This window comes from Canis lupus, chromosome 6 (genome assembly GCF_048164855.1).
Source record: "Canis lupus baileyi chromosome 6, mCanLup2.hap1, whole genome shotgun sequence".
Taxonomy (NCBI): Eukaryota; Metazoa; Chordata; class Mammalia; order Carnivora; family Canidae; genus Canis; species Canis lupus.
Window position 1 is genome coordinate 27,991,991 of NC_132843.1, and position 24,975 is coordinate 28,016,965.

The 24,975-nt window shown below is 42.5% G+C and overlaps 2 protein-coding genes and 2 long non-coding RNA genes across 27 annotated transcripts in view; 2 read left to right on the forward strand and 2 right to left on the reverse strand.

Moving 5' to 3' along the window:
- FHOD3 (formin homology 2 domain containing 3) overlaps positions 1-3,653 on the forward strand; it is a 463,300-nt gene extending 459,647 nt beyond the window's left edge. For all 18 annotated transcript variants that reach the window (XM_072829309.1, XM_072829316.1, XM_072829312.1 and 15 more), the window contains one exon: positions 3,049-3,653. In XM_072829309.1, the coding sequence (XP_072685410.1) occupies positions 3,049-3,131 (83 nt within the window). In that variant the 3' untranslated portion in view covers positions 3,132-3,653. The remainder of the gene's footprint in view (positions 1-3,048) is intronic.
- LOC140635165 (uncharacterized) lies at positions 1,277-10,632 on the reverse strand. The gene is made up of 2 exons (XR_012032487.1): positions 9,979-10,632; positions 1,277-9,701 (listed from the first exon to the last, which is right to left on the reverse strand). It is a non-coding gene; the product is annotated as an uncharacterized lncRNA (long non-coding RNA).
- A 4,367-nt stretch (positions 10,633-14,999) lies between these two features.
- TPGS2 (tubulin polyglutamylase complex subunit 2) overlaps positions 15,000-24,975 on the reverse strand; it is a 66,978-nt gene continuing 57,002 nt past the window's right edge. For 6 of the 7 annotated variants that reach the window (XM_072829405.1, XM_072829404.1, XM_072829408.1 and 3 more), the window contains 3 exons: positions 18,896-19,009; positions 17,052-17,212; positions 15,000-15,939 (listed from right to left, as the gene is read on the reverse strand). In XM_072829405.1, coding sequence (XP_072685506.1) covers positions 15,709-15,939; positions 17,052-17,212; positions 18,896-19,009 — 506 coding nt within the window. In that variant the 3' untranslated portion in view covers positions 15,000-15,708. Of the gene's footprint in view, positions 15,940-17,051; positions 17,213-17,439; positions 17,555-18,895; positions 19,010-24,975 lie in introns of all 7 variants that reach the window. The other variant, XR_012032482.1, reaches the window with a different exon arrangement.
- On the forward strand, positions 22,247-23,606 carry LOC140635164 (uncharacterized). Its single transcript, XR_012032486.1, has 2 exons — positions 22,247-22,503; positions 23,486-23,606. It is a non-coding gene; the product is annotated as an uncharacterized lncRNA (long non-coding RNA).

Here is a 24,975-nt window from a genome sequence, read left to right on the forward strand (position 1 = left end):
TTGATAGACTTGTTTCTATTGTACAGGTTCCATACCCTGTCAGCCCATTTGCTGGTCCCCTCATTTTCTTATATCCTGGTCCTTTTTTGCTTTCCAGAAACTGAGAGCCAACACCCCCATCCAGACAGGGTCTGCTAGTCTGAGCATTTCTCCTCATACCGTGCCCCTGTCAGCCCTCTGCCTCCCTGATTGCAACACTAGGTTCAGGGTAGAGGCCCAAGTAGCATTTGCTGAATGAATGAATGAATGAATTGATGAGCAGGCAGATGGATGAATGGATCCCAAAGAGGCCCTTTCTATGCATAATTTGAATCAGAGCACAAAGCCGATTTCAACTGATTATCTTCATTTCACACATCTTTTCAAGTCATAATGTGAATTAACTTTGACTTTTTTAACAAAGCAAGAATTCAGATTCTTTTTTTTTTTTAATTTACTATTATTATTTTAAGGGTTTGGATTCTTAAGGTCTTTGGGGGTTACTACATTTACTGTATTTATGATGGAGTGGTTGTATTCATTATGAGAACTTATCTGAATTGTCATGAAGGCCCACAGAAAGTAGGATTCCATTAATGGGGCAGGTTTTTCTATGAATACCTTTTTAGAGACACCCAGCAAGCAAAGAGACCTGGCCTATACTGGCTTCCCGCCCCCCCCCTTCCCCCCCCCCCAGCAGAGAACACCTGAGCCCAAACAGAAGGGGCCGGGGTGGGGGGGCTCCTCAAAACCAAGAGTTGGCAACCAGGCTGAGGGTACAGCCTCTGTGCAGTCAGGCAGTAGGGCCGAGGCAGCACTATTAAACTTGGCTCTGTTCCCTGAGCCTGCCCTGGAGAGGCTGGCCTAATGCCCGTATCAGGGCGAAGATTATTGCACATCCTTTAAAGTGCCAGGGCTCTTATCCGAATAGTTGCACCAAATGAACTGAGCACCACAGTTACAGGACTAAAGCAAATGCAGGAACAGGTGTTAAGGAAGCACCTTTAAACGTCCCCCTATAAAATGCTTGTCGGTTCAGAAGTCTTCTGTTGTCATTTAGTCAAACACGTACACCTAAAGGCTCAAAGATTACAGTTCATAGACTCATGTCCGTGCCACCTTCTGTGCCTAATGAAATTCAAGGTGCCCTGCTCATGCAGCATGGACTTCTTCAAGCAGAGTCTTGGAAGTGAGGTCTTAGCAGTCTTTGTCAAGAATGAGAAACATTTTGTCTTATTTTCTGCCATTAAAATTATCTTTCTTTAACACACACTTGAAGGAGTGTTTAAAGAACATAAAAGGTTATAACCAACTAGTATTTTTATTGCTGCCCCATAGAACAAATTCCATTACTCAGTTAAATGCAATCTGCCTCCAGCCGAGGCTCTGGAGCCAAACATTTTGTCTGGACGAGTTAGACAGTCTGGAGCCTAGGGGCCAGGAGTGGGGGGTGGGGACAGAGGGTGAGCCAGTGCAGGAGCTGCTGCAGAAGGATGGCTGGGGAGCCCGGGGCTAAGCTTGAAAATACAGTAGTGTGTGGTGGCATGAATTGAGGGTAACCTTCAGCACAGATCTTTGCGTCTCCATTTGTGTCAAATCCACACTTGATGTCTGTGGGTCTTTCATCAGTGTTGCAATTCTTTAAGTCCCAGGCACACAGTAGGCTCTCCATGAAGTATTTGTTGATTGACCAACTGATGGGATAGGTGTTGGCTCCCTATTCAAAGTACTGATTTCTGGGAGAGAAGAAACCATTTATTAATAGACCCTGTCTGTTCTACCAGATTTCCTCAGATCCTTTGTCCACAGCCTAAGTGGGCTTTTGCTTAGAGGAGGTTGGTAAGGCATGGAGTGTGGGGTGTTGCTTGCAGACACATGAGCTGGGATCCTGGTATCTGTATCCTGTGAGGCCTCCCCTTGACAAGGAGGACACAGGCCCTGTGATCACAGTGGGTGTGGAGAGTTGGTCTGGCATGGGAAGATGAGAAGATGCTAGGGTGAGCTTTACTTTCTCCACATTCTGATCAAGGGCCTGCCTGCCCATCTGGGTCCTCTGGCCGATTTAGGATTTAGGGTTGAAGGTATATCCATAACACATCTCTTCTGAAAATAGAGCAACTCCCCAAACTCTGTATAACCTTATGTAGAGAGTAGGCCAAATACAATTTATAAATTAGGGGAAATGTAATTAGGCAACCTTTCAAATGAAAGGACTGGTCTTGGAAGGGACAGCTGCCTCCTCATTCACCCTTAACCAGCCTTTATTTTGACATCACAATTGATCAACACTATACAATGGGAAAACCCATAATGCCAAGCTAAACACAAGCCAGTTCTTAGTCAAACACAAGCACTCCTCCACCTGCCAGTTATAAGCCCCAGAGAAAAGGGTCACTGGTCCTTCTTGAGCCTTGTGTGTTTCACAGAAAACATCTACCAGATCCAGTCAGAAGTTTGGCAGTTTGCTCCTTGGCATCCAGTCCATAAGGAGTCACTAGTTATTGTCTCCAGAGGCCCTTTGATGAGTTGAGACTGAGACCCGCCATGCTCACAGAGACTCGTCCTGTCCGCTGGCCCTTGTCCTGTCCTATGAACACCTTGCTCTGCAGGCCAGGTCCCCAGCCTCATGGCTCATCCTGAAGATTTGTGGTGTTATCTTACCTAGTTCACATTTATTGGACCTTGCATTTCCCTATGCTCCGTAATGACTGTTCCAGCTTCCTTGTGCTGGCCAGAAGCTGCGCTCTCCACATGCCATCTGTACTTTCTACTATTGCACTCATTTCTCAGAAACCTTGTCTGCGTGGGCCTCCCTTCTCCCCTCTTACAAGGTCAGTTCCTCCACTTGGCTCTTCAAGTTGGCTTCTTGCAGCCCCCAAATGTGTCCTGCCTTGGCAGATAGATGGCCAGGCACTTCAGCAGGAGCAGGATGGGGCTGAGAATCTGTGAGCCCTATGACTACTCTGGGGAGACCTGGGGTGCAGGAGGGGTGTCGATAGACTACCATGTGCTGCTTGCTAACACCTCCCTGTCTTCTCATCTCTTTGTGATCTGTGGGTGCTGCTGCAGTGCGAAGGACCCTGAAGAGTGGCCTGACTCCAGAAGAAGCCAGAGCCCTGGGCCTGGTTGGTACCACAGAATTGCAGCTGTGACACCTGTGGGCACTCTAAGAGGTGTGCCCAAGAGTGCAAACTCCTGCTGGACAGAATCCCCCCAAGTTGGGAGTGAAGAGACTCGACAATAACATCGGAAGGTTCCAAAGGGGAGTGTCCATTTCTGGATGTCCACCTGTGGCCTGCTGGGCATTGATGGGACTCTTGTCAGACTCTCCTTCACACACTTCCTTCATTGTGTCAGCTGTGTTTCTCTTGTTTCCTTGACACCTGGTTTAGTAGTTCCAAAGCGTGACACCTTTTCTGTGCAAGGAGCAACCCTTTTAAAGAGCAGATCACTTCTGTCACAGTTCCTGTGGTCATGTGAGGCAGTTTGATTAGGTTCACAGACTGGGTCTCTCACAACACCAAAATATCCAGATGTAAACTCCAAAATTGTACACAAAAAGAAAGCACAGATTGTTTACCAGTTGTGGATTTTAGATGTACTAAATGTTTATACAAATTCATAAATGTACACCATGTTTCAAATACTAAATAAATTAGAGTTTAATGCCATAACTGGAAACTTTTCTTCTCTTGGGTGTAAGGCCTTAAACATCTCCACAGGCTCACCTCCTTCTGAATCAGTAAAACCTTTTCTCAGGTTCATCAGAGGATTCTGGCTTGGAATGGCCTGGGCCCTTTGGCTTTCTTGTTGTTTGTTTTTTTGTGTTAATAGAGTGAGAAGTGCCTGACAATGTGCTCTTTGTAACTACTTATAAATTAGGCATCAGCGTTTGTTGTAGGATATGCTATAATGACCTCATATAGATTACCTTTCCCATGTACTTTGTATTGCTCCTTTGGAATGCTGATGCAAAATTAGAGTAGCATTTAAAAACAACTATTCTGCAACTCTCGCTTATGTAGAATTCATTTTCTCAAAAAATTTACTAAGTCCCAAAACAAAATGGAAATTTAAATTTTTGTCTACAGAGAACTCAGAGTGACAAATCTAGTCCTTGGCACTTGAGAACAGGTCACCAGAAGCTAACGTGTCAGTGGGGAAGGCACTGGCAGAGGCTCTGAGGGACCACAGAGCCACAAAGAGGTGACTGGTGCCTGGGTGCTGGCTAAACCTCCACAGAAACCCCTCAGCCCTGTGTTGGCACAGTTCCTGGTGTGGAACCTCTGTATCTGGAAAGAGGGAGAGGTAAACCCCTGCCTAGGTAGATCATCAAGCCATTAATTCCATGTCTGTGTCACTTTTAAAACCTCTGTGACTCTGTTCCTAAATCTGGGTGTATGTGATTTACAGACAAGATGTAGTCATATTGTCTGAAGAGCTAAAGAGAAGATATTCACCCCACAGGCCTCCATGACTGTGTCCCTGCCACCCCCTTTCTGCATCTCCACTCGACTGAGAGAGTAGAAGCTCTTTAGGTATTGGTCAGATAATGTGCGATGAATATAAGTATCCAGGAGAGCCTGGAATCTGCCAAGAGTAGGTTGTATATTACAGGCAATTGAGTTTAATCACTTTATCAATAAAGATACATAGGGTATTAATGCTTGCTTTCTTACAGTTCGAAATAATGTGTAATATTCTGATGTGATTCAACAGTTCATCAGAGCATTTGCCTGTTACCTCTGCACTGAATACAGACCTAGAATATCTGTATCACTGGGGATTGGGATGTGTGAACCAAAAGGAAGGTGCATTTTTATTGCACCATTTAGTGAACAGATACTTTGATGTCGTTTTGGAGGCCCTTGGTGTTCTGCTGAGAGTTACTGCTTTGGAATAAAAGGTTACATTCAGAAGGATGTGACTGAATAAATCTCAAGTAATTTTATTTTAGGGATTAAAAAATTCTCAGATGAAGCAAGCAAGGTCACTAATTTCTTGGTTACAGCGAGGTAAAGGGAGTCTCTTTTTATTGGGAACTTGGTTTAGTAGTTTTTAGTGAAATTGAAGGATTATTCCTGTTGCTCATTTCTTCCTTCCTTGTTGCCACTTTGGCTGCCTCTATTAGCAATTCTTGTTTTTCCTTTTAACACAGGAGGTTAAGTTTCTCTGAAAGACCTTTGAGAAACATTAAATGAATAGTCCCTTACCCTAGGAGATGCTTTGCTACTCTTGCTGGTCATCAGCATAGATATTCTCATGCCTCTTTTTTAATTTAGGTTGAAATTACAGAACTGCCAGTGAAGAAGGCAATGTCTTCTGTTAAAAATGCCTGAGTTTTAGTTTCTTTGGAATCTTAAGGTTTTTTTCTATTAAAAAAATAACTTACTAAGGGACTTGGGGATGGAAGGGAGGATGCACAGGGCCCAGGAGGGCTGAAGACTCAGGCTTGTTTTCTTCTAAGTCCCTCATTGAACACAGTGCAGGAACGAAGAGCAGGATCAGAGTCAGGAGACCTGGTTTCTGAGCTCCTAACCTGTGGTGGCTGCCACACTGTTCACTGCTTCCAAATCTACCATTTCTGTGCTCATGGCCCTGAGATAGTGTATCATCAAATACCACCATAATCGGCTAAATTATGGCCCCCCAAAGAGAGGAGGTCCTAATTTACAGGAACCTGTAAGTGTTATAAAGAAGGGTCTCTTTGCAGGGCAGCCCTGGTGGCTCAGCAGTTTAGCGCCACCTTCAGCTTGGGGTGTGATCCTGGAGACACGGGATTGAGTCCCACGTTGGGCTCCCTGCATGGAGCCTGCTTCTCCCTCTGCCTGTGTCTCTGCCTCTCTCTCTCTCTCATGAATAAATAAAATAAAATCTTAAAAAAAAAAGAAGGGTCCTTGCAGATGTGAATAAAGTAAGGATCCAGATGTGGAAAGATAATCCTGGATTGTCTAGCTGTGTCCTAAATCTAATCATAAATGTCCTTTTAAGACAGAGCTGGAGGTTTTATGTGCACAAAAGAGGAGAAGGTCTTATGAAGACAGAGGCAGAGATTGGAGCGATATGGCCACGTAAGTAATGCCAGCAGCCACCAGAAACTGAAAAAAGCCCAGGAACAAATTTTCCCCCTGAGCCTTTGGAGAGACTATGGCCCTGTTGGCACCTTGGTTTTGGCTCAGTAAAACTAACATTGAACTTCTGGCCTTTAGAACTGTCTGAGAATAAATTCCTATTGTTTTAAGCCACCAAGTGTGTGGTAATTTGTTATGGCAGCTCTAGAAAATTAATAACAACCATCAGTAACAAATATGCAGTGAGGGCCTATAATAGAGGGGACTCTGTGCCAGGAGCTAGGAAAACGAGAGTCACGATCCCTCCCCTTAGGGCCATGAGAGGTAGTCATCAACTAAAATTAAAATTTAGTTTAATCTGCAGTTATTTATACATTTTGTCAGACAGGTAAGTAAAAATAAAAACACCTGATTGCCTAGGAGAAGGGATGAAAGATCTTTGCAGATGCAGTTGAGGTACATGATATTAAAATGCCTCATCAATTTTGTCAACAAAAGGCAGTTTATTTGGTAGAAAAATTCTGTTGCTAGGCAATTCATGGGAGATGGATTTTCCAAATGATTTTTAAAAGAGCTGAAGTATTGATGGCATCTCTGTGTGGGCACTTGTCATGTATTATTTTATGTAATCCATATAGCCATTTTGCATTTTCATTTTACATACAAAGTAAGAATGAGAGATACTGAATGATTTGCCCCAAGGGGCAAAAGATAGGAAGTGATATGTGCTGGCTTGTCATGCCAGTCTTGTCTTTTGTTCTTTTAAGAACCCTTAAGGGGATCCCTGGGTGGCGCAGTGGTTTGGCGCCTGCCTTTGGCCCAGGGCACGATCCTGGGGACCCGGGATCGAGTCCCACGTCGGGCTCCCTGCATGGAGCCTGCTTCTCCCTCTGCCTGTGTCTCTGCCTCTCTCTCTCTCTCTCTGTGTGACTATCATGAATAAATAAAATCTTAAAAAAAAAAAAAAAAGAACCCTTAAGAAAGCCTGTTAATAAGCAGTCCACTCTGCTTCTGGGCCCAAACAAGTGGCAGATTGAGCCCCAGGGGTGGGCCTCATGGGTGGAGAGCCAGTCAGTCCCACATTGACCAAGTACAAACCCTGGAAGCCTGGTTGTGTACAAGGTGACAGCACCATCTAGACTCTTGTTGATAAGGGTTCCTAATGCGCAAAATTTACATCAGCAATTGGCAGTCCACTCACCCAGCCACCTGCCTAGCCATCCGTGTACATCTAACATACATAGGAAATGTTCAGAAGCTCAGAAGCATCTTTTGTGATGGAATGATTCCTACTCTGATGGATGAAAGGATATGGTGAGAATTTATTCACAATGCTGATGCTGAAGTAAGGGAGGGCCAAAGCCATTTATATTCTTTTAATGAGCACTATTTAATGACTGCATTTAAGAAGAGTATTTGTTTAAGATGATCCACCTGAAAAAGTACAAATTTATGATTTTGTAGTTCAAACACCACTTCAATTGTTGACTTAGTGGAAATTGTTTCTAACTACTGGATTAGCAACAATGATTTGTCCAAAATGGCTTATAATTTAGAAGCAGAGCATTGCATGTACAGGAATATTAAATCAGCTGGTTAATTAGAACACCTGACCCACCACTGGGAAATGACTGTGGCACCCCGTTCATCAGGATTATGTAGGATCAGCGTGTGCTGGGCCTGTTGCCCTGCAGGACTGGATGCTGCAGGCTCCTAGCTTGTGGCTGGTGGGGCAGGAAGAGGTTTGCATGGACCAGGCGCCATGTCTGCAGAGACTCAGGCACACTCACCTCCTTATCTCCCATTACAAGGATTAGACAGCTGGTGTCTACACATTTTTCTCTATTCATTTTGATATAATCTAGAAGTTATCTGATTTAGGCGGAAACGGGAAGACATGGGTTTTAGTCCAAGAGAAAAGAGATTCTGTAGAAGACCTGCACAGCATGTTACAGATACACAACATTAAATCAACCAAGGTAAGTAGTGTCCACAGTGGGTCTTCCTATATTAGGAGCAGTTACTGTAGTACTTGGGACTATGCGGTTGATCCAGCTAAGCAAGGGCCTTGTCTCTTGTGCTTTCAGGAAATAAACTAGAAAGCTCATTTTCCTTCATAATCCCTGTTCCTGAATAGCCTCTGCCTAGAAATGCTTTTAAACCTTCACTGCTCTCTGGAAGGGGTTTCCAGTGTTGGACAGACAGAGCCTTCTGGGCAAGGAAGTGGGCTAGGAAATAGAGACAGTCACCCTGTCCTGAAAATACTTGAATTGTGTATCCAGTGGAATTATACTTTTGCAAACCTCAACCTTCAAATAAGAATAAAAAATATGGTAGCTATACAGGAAGAGCTAGGTGCTAGGGAAAGCTGTTATAGTTGCTTTATCCAGTCTCTGAAAAAAGCGTCCTAGATGATAGTGATTTGGACAAGGTCATCTTTACTACAACTCTGTGCACAGCAGCTGATGGTAGACCTGGCTGTAGGATTGGAGCAACTCAATCCACATCAGGGTCTTTGACTTAGACTAAGGCGTAAGATTAGAAATGACAAGGGAATAGAGTTGATTCCTACCTCAATCCAACCTTAGAAATGTAGTCTCAGTGGAACGAAATGGGTTCTAATTCAGAATCCCCTTTTAGCAAGTGGTATGAAAAAAATTAATTTGTATCTCTTTGGAAGAAAAACTGTCCTGAAATGGTAAAGGTTGTAGAAATTGATAACTTCCTAAATCAACATATGTATATAGACATTCACTCTTGGGTTAAATTAAACTTTATAAGGTGGTTCTTAAGAAGGAATGATGTAAGACAAAATTTTGAATTTGTCTTGTGCTTGACTGAGTTATTCCTGCTTTTAATGGATAATACTGAAGGTGATTTCCATTTTTTAAAATGGTCTAAAACATGATTTGTGGAGGCAGTAGTTAAGGCCGCAATAGTCCATTTTGGTATCAAATTTTTAAAGGAAAGTAGTTTTTGTTAAAGTTACTCAATAGGGGGGGCACCTTGGTGGCTCAGTACTTGAGCGCCTGCCTTTGGTTCAGAGTATGACCTGGGGTCCTGGGATGGAGTCCCACATCGGGCTCATGAAGAGCCTGCTTCTCCCTCTGTCGGTGTCTCTGCCTCTCTCTCTCTCTCTCTGTGTGTGTCTCTCATGAATAAATAGATAAAAATCTTTAAAAAGTTGCTCAATAGGCCTATATTCTGGAATCCTGCTACTCTGTTCCAGAACCTGTGCGGCCATGGACTAGAGCTGCCTGTGGGATCCTCCAGACATGTAAATGCAGATCCCTCAAGAGCAATCTGTACCTTCACCTCCTCTCTTAAGGATAACCTTACAAATACAGTTTAGAAGTGGACAGCTGGGAACTGGAGCCATAGTAAAGGTAAGAGATTTTTCCAGAGACTTACTCTTACCCTTAATAGTTGTCCCTCACTTGCAGCTTTTGCTTGAAGGATGAGGGCTCTCCCTTAGTTGGACCTGAACTACCCTGAGAGTTGTGTCCCTGCTCTGGTTGGTCTCTAAGTTATTCTTTGCCAGCCTTTCTGCTGTGGAAAAAAGGTCTCTGATCTCCAGAGGAATGGCAGGTACCTTGAGAGTGTTTATTTCTGAGCTCCAGAGGGTGTTCTCAAAGTCAGGCCGCCTGTTCCCTGTAAAGGCAGATGACATGAGCTGCTCAAAGATGCAGAACTTGCTTTCGTTTCTGTCTGCTTTCCATGCTGGATGCTGTACAGAGGCCAAGAGGCTGAGCTGCCTCATGGCCTTTGACTACCACACGGAACAAAGCCCAGAACCTGCCCAGCCCACATTGCAGTGAAGACAGACAGTGACCCCGCTTTCCAAGGTGTGGTGGCATGCCTTCTCATCCCTGGCTTTCCCTGTAAGCCAGGAGTATAAAAATATATAATGTAGGAAAGGATATGGTACCTTAGAAAAAGCGTGTCTTTAGGTGATTTGTTGAGTATGGTATGGCTTTGCAGCAGAATTATTCTGAGAAGTGTAAGGTGAAGACCAGTCCTGCGTGGTATAAAGGGTGCTCTGCAGAACTTTCTGTGGTGATGGAAATATTCTACATATGCGCCATTCTGTGTGGTAGTCACTAGACGGAACACTTGACGTGGCTAGAGAGACTGAGGAATAGAATTTCAAATTTTATCTAAATGAACTATTGGGACTTCATCAAGATAAGCTTTTGCACAGCAAAGGATACAGTCAACAAAACTAAAAGACAACATACAGAATGGGAGAAGATATTTGCAAATGACATATCAGATAAAGGGCTAGTTTCCAAGATCTATAAAGAACTTATTAAACTCAACACCAAAGAAACAAACAGTCCCATCATGAAATGGGCAAAAGACATGAAGAGAAATCTCACAGAGGAAGACATAGACATGGCCAACAAGCACATGAGAAAATGCTCTGCATCACTTGCCATCAGGGAAATACAAATCAAAACCACAATGAGATACCACCTCACACCAGTGAGAATGGGGAAAATTAACAAGGCAGGAAACCACAAATGTTGGAGAGCATGCGGAGAAAAGGGAACCCTCTTACACTGTTGGTGGGAATGTGAACTGGTGCAGCCACTCTGGAAAACTGTGTGGAGGTTCCTCAAACAGTTAAAAATATACCTGCCCTACGACCCAGCAATTGCACTGTTGGGGATTTACCCCAAAGATACAAATGCAATGAAACGCCGGGACACCTGCACCCCGATGTTTATAGCAGCAATGGCCACGATAGCCAAACTGTGGAAGGAGCCTCGGTGTCCATCGAAAGATGAATGGATAAAGAAGATGTGGTTTATGTATACAATGGAATATTACTCAGCTATTAGAAATGACAAATACCCACCATTTGCTTCAACGTGGATGGAACTGGAGGGTATTATGCTGAGTGAAGTAAGTCAGTCGGAGAAGGACAAACATATGTTCTCATTCATTTGGGGAAAATAAATAATAGTGAAAGGGAATATAAGGGAAGGGAGAAGAAATGTGTGGGAAATATCAGAAAGGGAGACAGAACGTAAAGACTGTTAACTCTGGGAAACGAACTAGGGGTGGTAGAAGGGGAGGAGGGCGGGTGGTGGGAGTGAATGGGTGACGGGCACTGGGGGTTATTCTGTATGTTAGTAAATTGAACACCAATAAAAATAAATTAAAAAAAATAAATAGATGGCACAGGTATGACAGACACCTTTGTGTATGTCGTTAGTGCTACACTCATATGACCTAAGAGTTTTTCTTTTTTTGTAAAATTGGCCTATAAACCTGCTTTGGAGTACATTTACTCCAAGAAAACAGTTGTCTGCAAAATTATGTTCACTTGCTGCCCATATTGTGTTCCGAGCCTTGGGAATTCTTGTCCGCAAAGGAGAATGCCACGGGATTGGTACTTGGTGTGATCAAATACGCACTTTCCTCTCCTGATGGATCTGCCTAGATGTGCTATCTCTTCTGAATCCACATCAGGACTGTGTGAGTGACCCATCTATGACAGCAGCTAAGTCCACCTTGCTATAAAGCTTTATTGAACACCACATCACTTCCTGTGGTGCTGGTTTTTACCATGTCACCCTCTGGTTGGTCCTCACTACTGCACTTCACCCTTTATCATCCAGGAAGCCTGCTCACAACAGATGTTATTCACGTGAAACTAGCTGGTTGGATATCAAAGATAACCAATTAGATGGTCTTTCCTTCCATGTGCTACATGGACCAAGGGTGGGTAGACTGGAGCTGGACCTTGGAAGAGCAGGGACATTTGACCAGTGCTGGCAGGTAGGACGCCATGCTGGTGTTTTGGAAGGAAAGTGAGTGGATCTGGAGGCAGAGCCAGATGGCTCATGTAGAAAGTGAATGGCTGGAAACAAAGGTTGGAGTCACATTATAAAGGGGGAAGGGAGGGACATCTGGGTGGCTCAGTGGTTGAGCGTCTGCCTTTGGCTCAGGGCATGATCCCGCAGTCCCGAGATTGAGTCCCACATTGGGCTCCCTGCATGGAGCCTGCTTCTCCCTCTGCCTCTGTCTCTCTCATGAATAAGTAAATAAAATCCTTTAAAAAAAAAAAAAAAAAAAAGGAAGGGAAAAAGAAGGGACTATTCTGATTTCCCACCTATAAGCTGATTTAATTATCATAAAGGCTTCATAACCATGGAATCCTTAGCTAGAAAAATAATCCAGTCTGGGTTAAACCAAAGAAGAAAACCTATTCCAAGACCCCAAGGGTTAAAGTTGTAGTCAATTTAAATTGGTACCCACCATCCAGTGACCTGCTATCAGGGTGCCAGAGTTCTACTACACAAATATGACTACTTAGGGATGCTATGTGTATGAGTGGGTACTGTATTGAATAGAAAACAGAATATATATATTGTAATCCTTAGAGCAACTGTTAAAAATGTAACGCAAATAACTGTGACTTAAAACCAATAGATAAATTAAAATGGAATTATTTAAAAAATTGTAAGGGTAAAGACCAGATATATAAATAAAATATGCTTGGTCATAACAATTGCTGAAATTGGGTGATGCACACATGGGGATTCATTATTCTACATATCTTTGTAAATATTTAAAATTCTCCATAATAAAAAGTTTAAAAAATACATGTGTTCACCCAGGGTCCCTTGGTCCTTCTGATCCAATCATTGTACATGCTTTTCTTGATTAAAGGCAGATTTGGAGTTCTTTTCCATGCCGTTGTGCAGAAAGCACAACCACTTAGACCCATTAAGTAGAAAGCTTCAGATTCAGTAAGTATTATTGTCACAATTGCAGTTGATTAACAGTCCTGATATTTCCCTGCAATTTTGATTTAGTGGATCTGGAGTGGGATTGGAGTATCTTATTTTCTATGCACAAGTCCAGAGACATTGATGCATGTTCAATTTGGGGAGGCACTGATTCAAGGGATAGATTCTATGGATTATTATGTGCAAGTAGTGCCCTGTCATTCCTATCCTTGGCTTGAGTACTTCCCTGCTGTAGAACTCAAGCAGCATGATGATGTGGCACTTTATGCACAATCTTAACTACATCCATCAGTGCATCATGAGGCATTCTGGCATTTATTCTCATTTTGTAATTCCAGCACAGTATCTTTTTCTTGTGGAGCTTAGAGTACAGCCTATTGCCACTTAAATTGTTTTACTTTCAAAACAAATCTCATGGGTGAGTTTTTTTCCCCCATATAGTGCACCCAACTTACATATTTTCTGAGTCTTTCACCAGGAGTGCTCCCTTCTTCCATCACCAGGGCAGCTTCGTAGGCATGTGACGGGAGTAGTCACAGAGGGTCCCATTCTCATGGGCCTCACACTTGGTTTAATGCTCTCCTGTCACTGTCTAAAGTTCTTAATTTTGTTTTTGAACTTGTGCTTTTTAAGTGAAGTCTGATGAGGCAGAGATCCATGCAATGTATCCACTCTTCCTCACCATCCCATTCACTTAGAGCCTTTATTATGCCTGTGTGTGCACACAGAATTCCAGAAGAACCATGGTGTATGGGTTGAGAAGAGATTCAAAGTAAGTATAAACAAGTTATTCCTGAGTAAGGAGGGGCACAAGGATCCCCAAGAGGCCATGCTTTCCATTTGATCTGAATGCAAAAAGAAGGTAATGGCATTCTAAGAAGCAGGAATGACTGGAAGCTGGTCCTATCCTTTTTCTACTCCTGTTACTTTTATTTCCTCATGCCACTTTCCTTCATTAGCCATCCACTTATGGTGAAAATGACAACTTAGGAAAAAAAGAAAACATAGGGCAGCTCCTAGTTTTTCTTTTAGTCCCTCCTTACTCATTAAGTTGGAAGAGTGTTAACAGAATGTATACATATCAAGAAGGAAAATAATAGTTGAATGAGGTTTTTATGCAGTGTTTCTAGTGTTCTAGTAAGGACAAAGTACATATACATACAATATATATACATAAGCTATGAAATACAAATTGTCTTGATTTTGATGATTCTGCATGAGTTTGCTACTCTTCTAGTTGTGCTTAAAATTGGAATTGCATATTATAAAGACAACTAAAATTAATGCTAGTAATTTAGAATTTAAAATTTTCATTACTTAGTATTAACTAGTAAGTAAAAACCTATCATAACAAGATGTGAGAGAGACCCTGCAAGAAAGGAAGAACATTATAGTACTTTTAATGGTACTATTTCCTAATTTTTGGACAAGAGACCCCACATCTTTGTTTTGTACTGGGTCCTGAACCTCAGATAGCTAGCATGGCTCTTCACTGTTCCCCTTTCCTTCTTGGAGCCCCCTTCCTTCTATATTCTATAGCCTTTTGAGAACTTCCACTGATTTGAAGGGCACCATTGTTCTCCTGGTTCCTCTGTTGCTTCACCTGTGAAAACTAGAACAGGATCAGAACTGACTTCAAAGAAACTCAGGGGGATGCCTGGGTGGCTCAGTGGTTTAGCGCCTGCCTTCAGCCCAGGGCATGATCCTGGAGTCCCGAGATCTAGTCCCACGTTGGGCTCCCTGCATGGAGCCTGCTTCTCCCTCTGTCTGTGTCTCTTTAAAAAAACATTCCACAGTAGAGGATGACCGGCCTTCTCAATCTCCTTCTAACTTTGAATTGTCTTGGAGCAGCAGCCACATGGTGCTGTTGGTTCTCCCTTTAATTTGATCAGTTCTAGCAGAAAAATACTTCTAGTAGACTCAACTTTAGCTATTATCCTTGACAGCTTGGTCCCTCTTTGTCCCTTTCTGCCACTTCATGAATTGCTTAAAGCTGTGAATAGGCTGAGCAGGTGGAAAGCTCTCGTTAACAGTGGTTTCATAAAAACTCTTTAGGAAGAATCCTGTAAAACAATGCTTGGGAGTTTGTTTTTTGTTTTTAAATGGTTCAAGTGAAGCAGAATCACCTCCTCTTTAAAAAACAAAACAAAACAAATTTTGGCAATGCATAAACATCACACCACAAAACTGGAAACAACAAACTTTATAGGAAACTTAAAAAGGACCAGAGTGAGAATTAAGAAAAATAAACATATGCAATTGATCTTCAAGAATTTTCATGGAACATTATGACGCATTAAATTATCTACATTCTCTAACAAAAATGAACTGATCTGAGAAAAAGCAGCATGAAAATATTCTAATGCAGTGTTGCCCAAAAGAACTTTCTGTGATGATGGAAATGTTCCATAATCTCTGTGCTGTCAAATACAGAATTTACTAGCCTCATGAATACTCACAATAGGGCTAATGCACTGAGGAACTGAATTTTTAATATAGTTTAAATAGCCACATGTGGCTAGTGATTACCAATTGAACAGCACAGTTCTAATGCCTCATGGGTCAAAATCAGTGGTTTCTTCGAGGGATTTCTCTAATGACTGCTGAGGGGTGTAGAGGGTTGGGGATGGAAAGAGAGGAAAGCTCTTAACAGCTCTATTTAACTGCTTAAACAAGTTCTGAAACTCTCTACAGCTTTCAGAGGCAGGGGATGAGGAAAGGACTCTGGAAGACCTGAGTATGCCCTTGAACTCCTGGCCAATGCCAATGGGAGTAAAAGGCCTAGGATTTGGCTCGCTCAGACGGAAAGAGGTCTATGGTGCCACTCACAGAATCTGAGGCTTGGGCCACCTGTGTGTGGAAATCTTGGCTGTGAGGCTGGCGGGGAGGTGAAGTGCTCATTTCCGGACAGGGTTGCCAGGGCTAGAAGAGGATTTAGAAGTGGAGGGAGGACCTGAGGGCCCTTTCTGGCCACCTGGAGGCTGGACAGGCCCTTTCTTTTTGGGGATTAATGTCTTGTTCTTGCTCTTGAATACTCTGCTGGGATCCAGCTTGTTCACGAAGGAGTTGGTCTCTTCTGCAAGCAGGTTTGTGTTGTAGGTGATGGGTTTATACATGTTGAACCATTGCTGTAAGGGAGAATTGGGAGAGGTCACAATTCAAAGGAGAAGTGTGATTGTTTATGCTCTTTAGTGGGGACCCAGAGAGGTGGGCAGATGAGGCAAAGAGAATGAAAGATTTTATGAAAAACTGCCTCAAAAATCTCTTAGCACTTCATTTAGATTAAAGTGATGGCACACACATTGCTTTATTAGGTCTCATTCTTTACTTCCTTCCTTCTGATCTAGTGAGCCCTGTGTGGGATGTTAGGTCTCAGAGCATCAGTATCCTTCTAATTGTTCTGTCCGCACACCAGCCACAGGGAAGGTACAGGACCGGGGCCAGTGGCAGGCCCTGGCTGAGGGAAGTTGCCTATGCTGGTGCTCTCTTCCCCTTCCAGGCAGAGAGCATCACATTTATTGACTGGATGGAGCTGAGTCCCTAACTCACTGCAACTCAGAGTTCTTCCAGGCACACCTGGTCTCAAACCACACAGCATATGAGCATTATCAGGAAACCGTATGTGTGCCCAGATTTGTAGTATAAATAGGGCACATTCATACAATGGAATATTCTGTATCACTAAAAAGGACAGTTCTGTATGCACTGATAGGGAATGAACCCCAAGATGGAGTGTTAAGTGAAAAGAAGGTGCCCAATGATGTGAGAAGTATAGTGCACCTGTGATTTAGAAAAAAGGAACCAAAAAACATACGCACACATGCTTTCCATGCAGTCAAGTACCCTGTGAAAAACATGAGAAAAACAGAAACGATGGCTGCCTCAGGGAGAGGCTGGAGAACCTGGGAATAAGATTAACTTTCCACTCTTCCTGTGTGCATGTACTGCCTATCTAAAACCAACAATCAGACCTCAGCCCCCAATAAAATTTAATTAGGAAGAAAACTCCCAGGTGATTTTGAGTATCAGCCATGTTTGGGAACCACTTAGTTCAGTAAAAGGTGAGGTTATCCACTTAACATGCATAGTATCATCCGCCTGGCTTAATGAAAATGCAGGTTCCTGGGCCCCATCCCAGGTCATCTGAATCAGATGGGGAATCTCAAAGCTGCAATTTGAGTGCTTCCTCAGAGATTCTGATACAGTCCACAGTTTGAGATGCTACCTGTTTCTCTCTCACCTTGGCTTGGGGGCTAATGCCATAGCTGGTGAAGGCATACTGCCACTGTGGCAGGCCCAGGTGCGTGATGAGCAGGCGATAGTAAGCGGTAAATGTATCTGTGAGAAAATGCCAGTATAATGCTCTGTCCAGGAACCAGATCTCAGTGTCTTGTGCTAATGCTGAAATAGACAAAAAAAATAAATGAATAGATGACATAATATTTTTCTCCTTTTATCTGTAAAGCCAAACTCATGCAGTTAAAAAAAATTCCAATAGTGGAAGGATGTAAAATACAAATAAGAGTTCCCTTTAACCCCTTCCAACCTCCCAGGCCCATTCTCCAGTGGCCACTGTTAGGGATTTCACAGTATTCTGGTACAAATGCCTGATCAGCCAGCCAACTGACCTGTGTGCTGGATGCTGGCCATCTGCGCACTCAGGCTGACCGTTCCACAGCCCCTGCCCCAGTGGGGACAGACTCTGAAGGGCTCTGGATTTCTGAAGAGGTCTCCATCAGGAACCTGAAGGGTTGTAAGCAGTCGCTGTGGGGGAACCCAGACCAGCTCCTATCCTAGATCCTGCCTGTGGGGACGTCTGGGCTGAATTCCAAAAGGCACTGGCACAGCAGCTCCCACCTCGCACTCACTTCTGACCTTCAGGTCTTCCTCCCGCAGGCCTCGACTTCATCTCCTGTCTAATGGCTCTAATGGTTCCCCCAGTGGTCCCTACCCTCCAGACCCTTCCTCTTCCAAGACTGCCTGTGGTCACATACATTCCATCTTCATTCTGCTGGTCCTTTTCTGAACAACCTTGACTTCCCACTACTATGTCCAAACTCCTTCTAAGCTCTGCATGGGGAGAACAACTGGCCTTCTGGGTTCATCTCCTCGATGAACCAGGTAGCCCTATGATTTGAAACTGTCATTCCTTCCATATCAGTTGCATTTCCCCATGGCATAGGTTTACCATGTCTCTTTGCCTGGATGCTGCCCTTACTCTACAACCCCTGCCACCCCACCCCTCCATATAACCCAAGATGGGGATGAAAGGCTACTTTGCAAAGTTGGTCCCTTCCCTTTCTCTAGGGGTAAAATCTTGGTGCCTGTATCCTCTCATCCCCCGAGGCTGAGAGCTACTTGAAGAGGGCTGGGCCTTGTCCATGTCCCTAGGGTTGGGCCTTACTCCCAGCAGTAATAGCTGGTGATAGCTGCTGCTCCAGGGCCATAGCCTTTTCCTCCTGATTTTTCATCTGAGGTCTTAGACTGGGGTCTACTCATTCAGGTTTTTAGTGTTGTTAACTTGCCTATGTATAAAAGTATACAAGAAAGATAATGCTTTTCCTGGATGCTTTTCTAAAGCATGAGCCTGCTAGAAGAGTTTTAAACAGAATGACTATTTCTTTTAGTTTTTACTAATTTTCCTACTCCCATTATTTGCAGTAACTCACAAATGATGACAACTTAAAAAGACTCCAGTGATTGGCCTAGAAGGGATGCTCAGGGAGGAGCAAAGGGGCTTTCTGCATCTTTACATCTTTTTTTTTTTTTTTTTTTTTTTAAGATTTTATTTATTTATTCATGAGAGACACACACAGAGAGAGGCAGAGACACAGGCAGAGGGAGTAGCAGGCTCCATGCAGGGAGCTTGACGTGGGATCGATCCTGGGTCTCCAGCATCAGGCCCTGGGCTGAAAGTGGTGCTAAACACTGAGCCACCTGGGCTGCCCTGGGTCTTTACATCTTCAAGACACCTAGCCACGTCTCAGGGGTCCAGAGAGGAGTGTGCCTTTTGTGTGATGGCTGGACAGCAGGGCCATCCATGCCACACCCAACTGCAGAACCATGCTTATCAATGATTCTTACCTGGTTTCCCTGTTTTGTAGACAAGGCAAACCTTCCCATTCCCATTGCAAGAATCCAGCTCAAATATCACACTGCGAGAATCAAAGTGAGGCTTCTCTGGCTGGTTCTCACTGGCTGCAAACCCAGAAGTTAACAGTTATGTTCAAACATACTCAACTCAAATACTTACTCATCCAGCACTGCTAGGGTGGGGGAAGAAAGGGAAAAAGCCTGTCTCAGACATATTCTTTACTATTTCTAATGTGAGCCACATAAATTTCTTTAAAAATATTTATTTCAGCAAGCGAGTGTGAGTGAAGAGAGGAGGAGAGGAAGAGCATCCTCAAGTCAACTCCCTGCTGAGTGTGGGACCCTGAGATCATGACATGACCTGAGTTGAAACCATGAGTCAGGTACTTAACTGACTGAACCACTCAGATGCTCACCAAATGAATTCTATACTCTCAATGCCCAGGATCTTATCCATGGTCTAAGCCTTCTGTCTGGGCTTCTCCATCACAGACAGACAGCATCATGGAATCTAGTGGAAGGTGACAAAAGGAAAACTGAACTTGTTGAGAATGGGAATACATAAAGGCAAAGCACTCTAGCCTGATTTTGATATAAGTGTTCTCTTTTTCCCAGATAACTGCTTTCCCCTTGTTTATAGCACTTTATGATCTTTTGATTAGAATCTCTTTTCCTTGGTCTAAAATGTATTATTTATAATATTTAATATTAATTACATTATAATTAATGCTTAGCCTAGCTCAGTTAGAAATACCTACCTGGCAATCAAATAGAATAATGGAGTACCCAGAAAAAAAGAGACATTTTTAGAAATGTAAGCATCAGAAACCTTTCCTGCTTCCTTCATTACAGCTACTATGTAATAAAGATTAGTATTAGTGACTGAGGGAGAGAGTTTGCAAACCTAGGAGAGGCTAGATAAAGCAAAGTATACGAAAAGATATTTTTTACTTATACATATAGCTATATATATAATCTTATACCAATGCATATTTATATTTCTAACTAAAACTTTTTTGAACATGGATTTCCCTTCCCTGGGAAGTTACACTTTAATACTCTTCTTGATCTCATGTGGTCCTCAACTCACGGTGTGCAACAGGTTCTGCCTGGCTTCCCTTCTCTATGCTGTCTGTGAACTGGAAAATTCTCTAGATCTCTTAAGCTGAGGTTCCTCTTCCTTATTTCCATCTCTCAGGCTCACTATTCTTCACTGCCTGATGGTCTATGCCTTGAAATCCATTTTTATATATCTTTTCTGTTGATGGTTGTTTTTTCAGCAGGGCAGATCTAAATCAGGTCTGTTACTCCCATGTTGGGTGAAATCCAAAGTCTAGGCTAAGCTGTAGGGTCCCACTAAGTTTCAGCAGCTCTGCCCTGACTGATGCTCACTGTCCACAGATGAAAAGTTATAAAATAGGAAGCTCACTCAGTGTGGCTCCCTTCTGCCATTTGTGGATGCCACTCCAGTTTCTGCAATCATTTTGCAGATGATTTCTGGTTATTCTCCAACCATTTTAGATCATCGTTTTTAAAGTTATCCCAGAGTTCAGTGTAGTCTTGATTTGGTGAAAGGGACTCTGCCATTACCAGAAGCAGAGGGTCAGTATTTGAATCTTTTGCTTCCTTTTTTGCCAAATGTGCAATGTCACCTATTTTTAGTTTCTCACTGAAATTTTAGTTCAGTTTTATCCCCATGTGCGCATTCGCATATTGTTGCGCCTAATAATTTCACTCTTGGGGGTACAATGGATTGATCTTTCTTGTTACCTGTTTGTCTTGCTTCTTGTTTATAGTATTGTTTTTTTCATGTGCCTAGTTATTTTTCAGAAGGAAGTATTTTTTGAAAAATTATTTAGAAAAATAATTTGACATTTGCTTCGACGTGGATGGAACTGGAGGGTATTATGCTGAGTGAAATAAGTTAACTGGAGAAGGACAAACATTATATAGTCTCATTCATTTGGGGAATATAAAAAATAGTGAAAGGGAATAAAGGGGAAAGGAGAAAAAATGAGTGGGAAATATCAGAAAGGGAGACAGACCATGAAAGACTCCTAACTCTGGGAAACAAACAAGGGGTGGTAGAAAGGGAGGTGGGCGGGGGGCGGGGGTGACTGGGTGATGGGCACTGAGGGGGGCACTTGATGGGATGAGCACTGGGTGTTATTCTATATGTTGGCAAATTGAACACCAATAAAAAATAAATTTATATAAAAAAATGAAAAATAATTTGAGGTCTAAGATAATGTTATCATCCTCTGGGGTGGAATTTTCATTTTATACCAGAGCTTTACTGAGATATAATTCACTTACCATACCATTTACTCATTTGAAGTACACAATTTAATGGTTCTTAGTATATTTACAGTAATATAACCATTAAGACAATCCATTTTAGAACATTTCTCTAGAGTGAATTTGTTTATTTCTGCCAGGCCCTGGAGGGGATTAGTAACCTGGAATCAATTTAGTCCAATTTTCATATTTAGCATTTTCTGGGCCACATAGATGACTTACACTTGAGCTTCGGTCTATGAGAAAAAGTTACTTCTGGTTTATTCTGTCTCCTAGGGTACTGCTCTTCAATGGTGTCAACCCAAAAAGTAGGTAGTTTTTATAGGTGCTATCTTTTGTAAGGCCTGAACTCTGCTTTATTCCTCTGGTTTCAAAATGGGTTAAATTCACAGCTTTCCAGCATCCTCACAGCCTGTTGTGAAAAGGGCAATGTACCCCAGGCAAAACGACCCCAAGTGCTGAATCTTTTCCCCCCTGATTTGTCTTTGGATGTTGATGATATTACCTCATCTTCTTGTTAAGCTCTTTAATGTTTTTAGAGAGATCGTTTTTATACCTTGCTCTGACTTCTCCATTGTCTTCAGCAGGATGGCTGCTCTGAATTACCTGTCTGCTATTACCAGAAGAGGAAGTCTCTTCATCAGTTTAAGTATGCTCCTAATAACATATAGATGAGTTTTGCTTTTTACATCAATCTGGCAGTCTTTGTTTTCCAAAAGGGAAATTTAATCCCAGCACATTTAATATCGTGATAGATCAGTCTTCTTTTATTTCTCCTAATGTTTTATTTCCTAATTTGTTTCTTTTCTCTTATTTTTTCTCCTGTGATTCAATATTTCCTTATCAGGTTGGAGATCTTAATGTAGAGCTTTAGTCCTTTAGTTATCTTCTTTTTTTTTTTTTTTTCTGTTTGCATGATTATCCACAGGACTACCATTATTTGAAAACAATAGACCATTATTTCTCCTAAGTGTGGTACCCTGAATTCTAAGGCCCCCAAGATTCCTGCTCCTGGATATATACACCTTGCAGGACCTCCTACTCTTGAGTATAGTCAGGACCTGCAAATATGATGCGGTAGCCACTCCCCTGATTATCTTACATGGTAGGAGACTGTTGCAGCAGACTGAAGAGGCATTTCCCTGTTGGCTGAGAAGTAAACTGCCATGTTGAGAGAGGGTCATGTGGCTAGAATCTAAGGGCAGCATAAAGATGCTGAAAGTGAGCCCTGGCTAACAGCCACCAATAAAACAGGGATTTAAGTGCCACAACTGCAAGAAACTGAGTAAGGGCAACTACAGGTTAGTATGGAGGAGGCCTCTGTGCCTTGGAAGAGATCACAGCACCAGGTGACACCTTCATTTTAGCTTGGAAGATCCTACGTATTTGTGGCTGAATTCTTGACTCATTAAGCTTAGATAATAAATTTGTGGTGTTTTAAGCCATTAAAATTGTGGTAATCTATTATACAAAAATAGAAAACTTGGGCAGCCCAGGTGGCTCAGCAGTTTAGCGCCGACTTTAGCCCAGGGCCTGATCCCGCAGTCCTGGGATTGAGTCCCACGTCGGGCTCCCTGCATGGAGCCTGCTTCTCCCTCTGCCTGTGTGTGTGTCTCTCTCTGTCTTTCATGAACAAATAAATAAAATCTTAAAAAAAAAAATAGAAAACTCAAACAACAAGACAGATTTGTTTTCCCCCCAAAAGGTGTACTATTTCTTCCCTATAGGAAGAGGAGATCTTCCATTTTCTGCTTCTTTTCCTCCTTTGTCCTACATTTTTTACTATTAAGGACTCTAGGAACATTCTATATATTAGTTGCTGGGGCTGCTGTAACCAAATACCAAAAGTGAGTGGTTTGAACAATAGAAATTTGTACTCTTACAATTCAGGAGGCTATGAATCTAAGATCAAGGTGTTGGCAGATTGGCTCCTTTGACAGTGTGGGTAAACAATCTGTTCCATGCCTCTCCCCTAGCTTCTGGTAGTTTACTGGCAAATTTTAGCTTTCTGTAATGTATAAAAGTCCTACCCCATCTCTGCCTTCATCTTCAAATGGCATTCTTCCTGTGTCTCCAAATATCTTCAAGGACACCAGTCATATGGTGGATTGGGGCCCACCCCACTCCAGTATGACCTCATCCTAATTAGTTATATCTGCAATGACCGTATTTCCAAATAAGGTCACATTCTGAACTGGGGGTTAGGACTTCATTATATGAATGAGGGGAGGCATAATTTAACCCATAACACTTTTATATTTTCCCCTCTTTCCTTTCTTTTAGGTTGAGACAATATACAGTTGATCCTTGAACAACACGGAGTGAACTGCACATGGGTCCATTTATACACACGGATTTTTTACAGTGTTGTAAATGTATTTTTTCTTCCTTATGATTTCCATAACATTTACTTTTCTCTTGCTTATTTTAGGAATATAGTGTATGTTACATATAATATACAAAATATGTGTTGTTTGCTATTGGTAAGGCTTCCAGTCAACAGGTTATTAGTAATTAAGTTTTGGGAGAGTCAAAAGTTCTATGGGGATTTTTGACTACACGGAGGGTCAGTGCCCCAATCCTTGCATTGCTCAAGCATCAACTATAGTAGGTTTCTTACAGTATTCCTTGCACTATGTCTCCCTTTTTCTTTATCACTACTATGTCTCTTCAGGTTGATTTTTTGGGGGTGATCTCTGTGCTTCCTATATCTAGATATCTCTTTTCTTCCCCAGATTAGATATTTCAGCTATTATTTCTTCAAATAAATTTTCTGCCTTTTTTCTCCCTTCTAGGATGTTCTTATACTTGATGGAGTCACCTAGTTACCTACATCTATTCTCTCTTTGCATAATTCTTTTCTTTTCTCATTTGTTCAGCCTGATTATTTTCCATTACTCTGGACATTAATTCATTCCTCTGCTTCCCCTAGCCTGCTATTTATTCCATAATGTGCATTTTAAAATTCGTTTATTGTGTTCTTCATCTCTGATTCTTTTTTTTATTTCTGTGTTAAGGTTCTCCACTCTTAAGTCCAGTATTTTTATGACTATTACTTTAAATTCCCTATCAGGCATATTACTTATATATGTTTTGCTCAGGTCTCTTGCTGTGGTGTTGTGCTGTTCTTTCTTTTTTTTTTTTTGTTCTTTCTTTTGGGACATATTCCTCTGTCTCATTTTGTCTAACTCTGTGTCTGTTTGTGTGTGTTAGGAAAGTCAGCTACATCCTTTGCTTTTGAAAGTAATGGCCTTATGAAGAAGCGATTCTGTAGTTCCCTAGAGCACAGTGTCCCCTGTTCACTGGGATCTGGCACTTCAGGGGTGTTTCCATATTACTGTGTCCTGTCCTCTTTTTCTTTCAGTGCAGTCATCTGCAGAGGCTCTCTTTGCCTACTGTGGGCAGTGTTTGGTCCCTAGCCAGGGTAGGAGTATGTTTTAACAAGGTATGTACCAGTCTGCTTGTGAAATGAGACCTGCTGCCAGTGCTGCTAGGTGAGGCTAGCCCAAATAGATCTGTAAAGTATGCGTGGGTGGAGCACTCAACCTTAACAAGCCAACCCTTGGACTTTGCAGGGCCCACCTCAGCTGCTGCTGTAGTCGCTGCTTCAGAGACTGAGGCCATGCAAAATGTGGGGGTTGGGAGATGCGATGCTGATGAAGTCTGTGCCTATCTTCTTGACCAAAGGCATTTGATGTTTTTATTGTAACCATTTTGAGGTGCCATAAAACACACCTGCAGAGGGCAGCAAACCTGATAAATGTTTGTGTTCT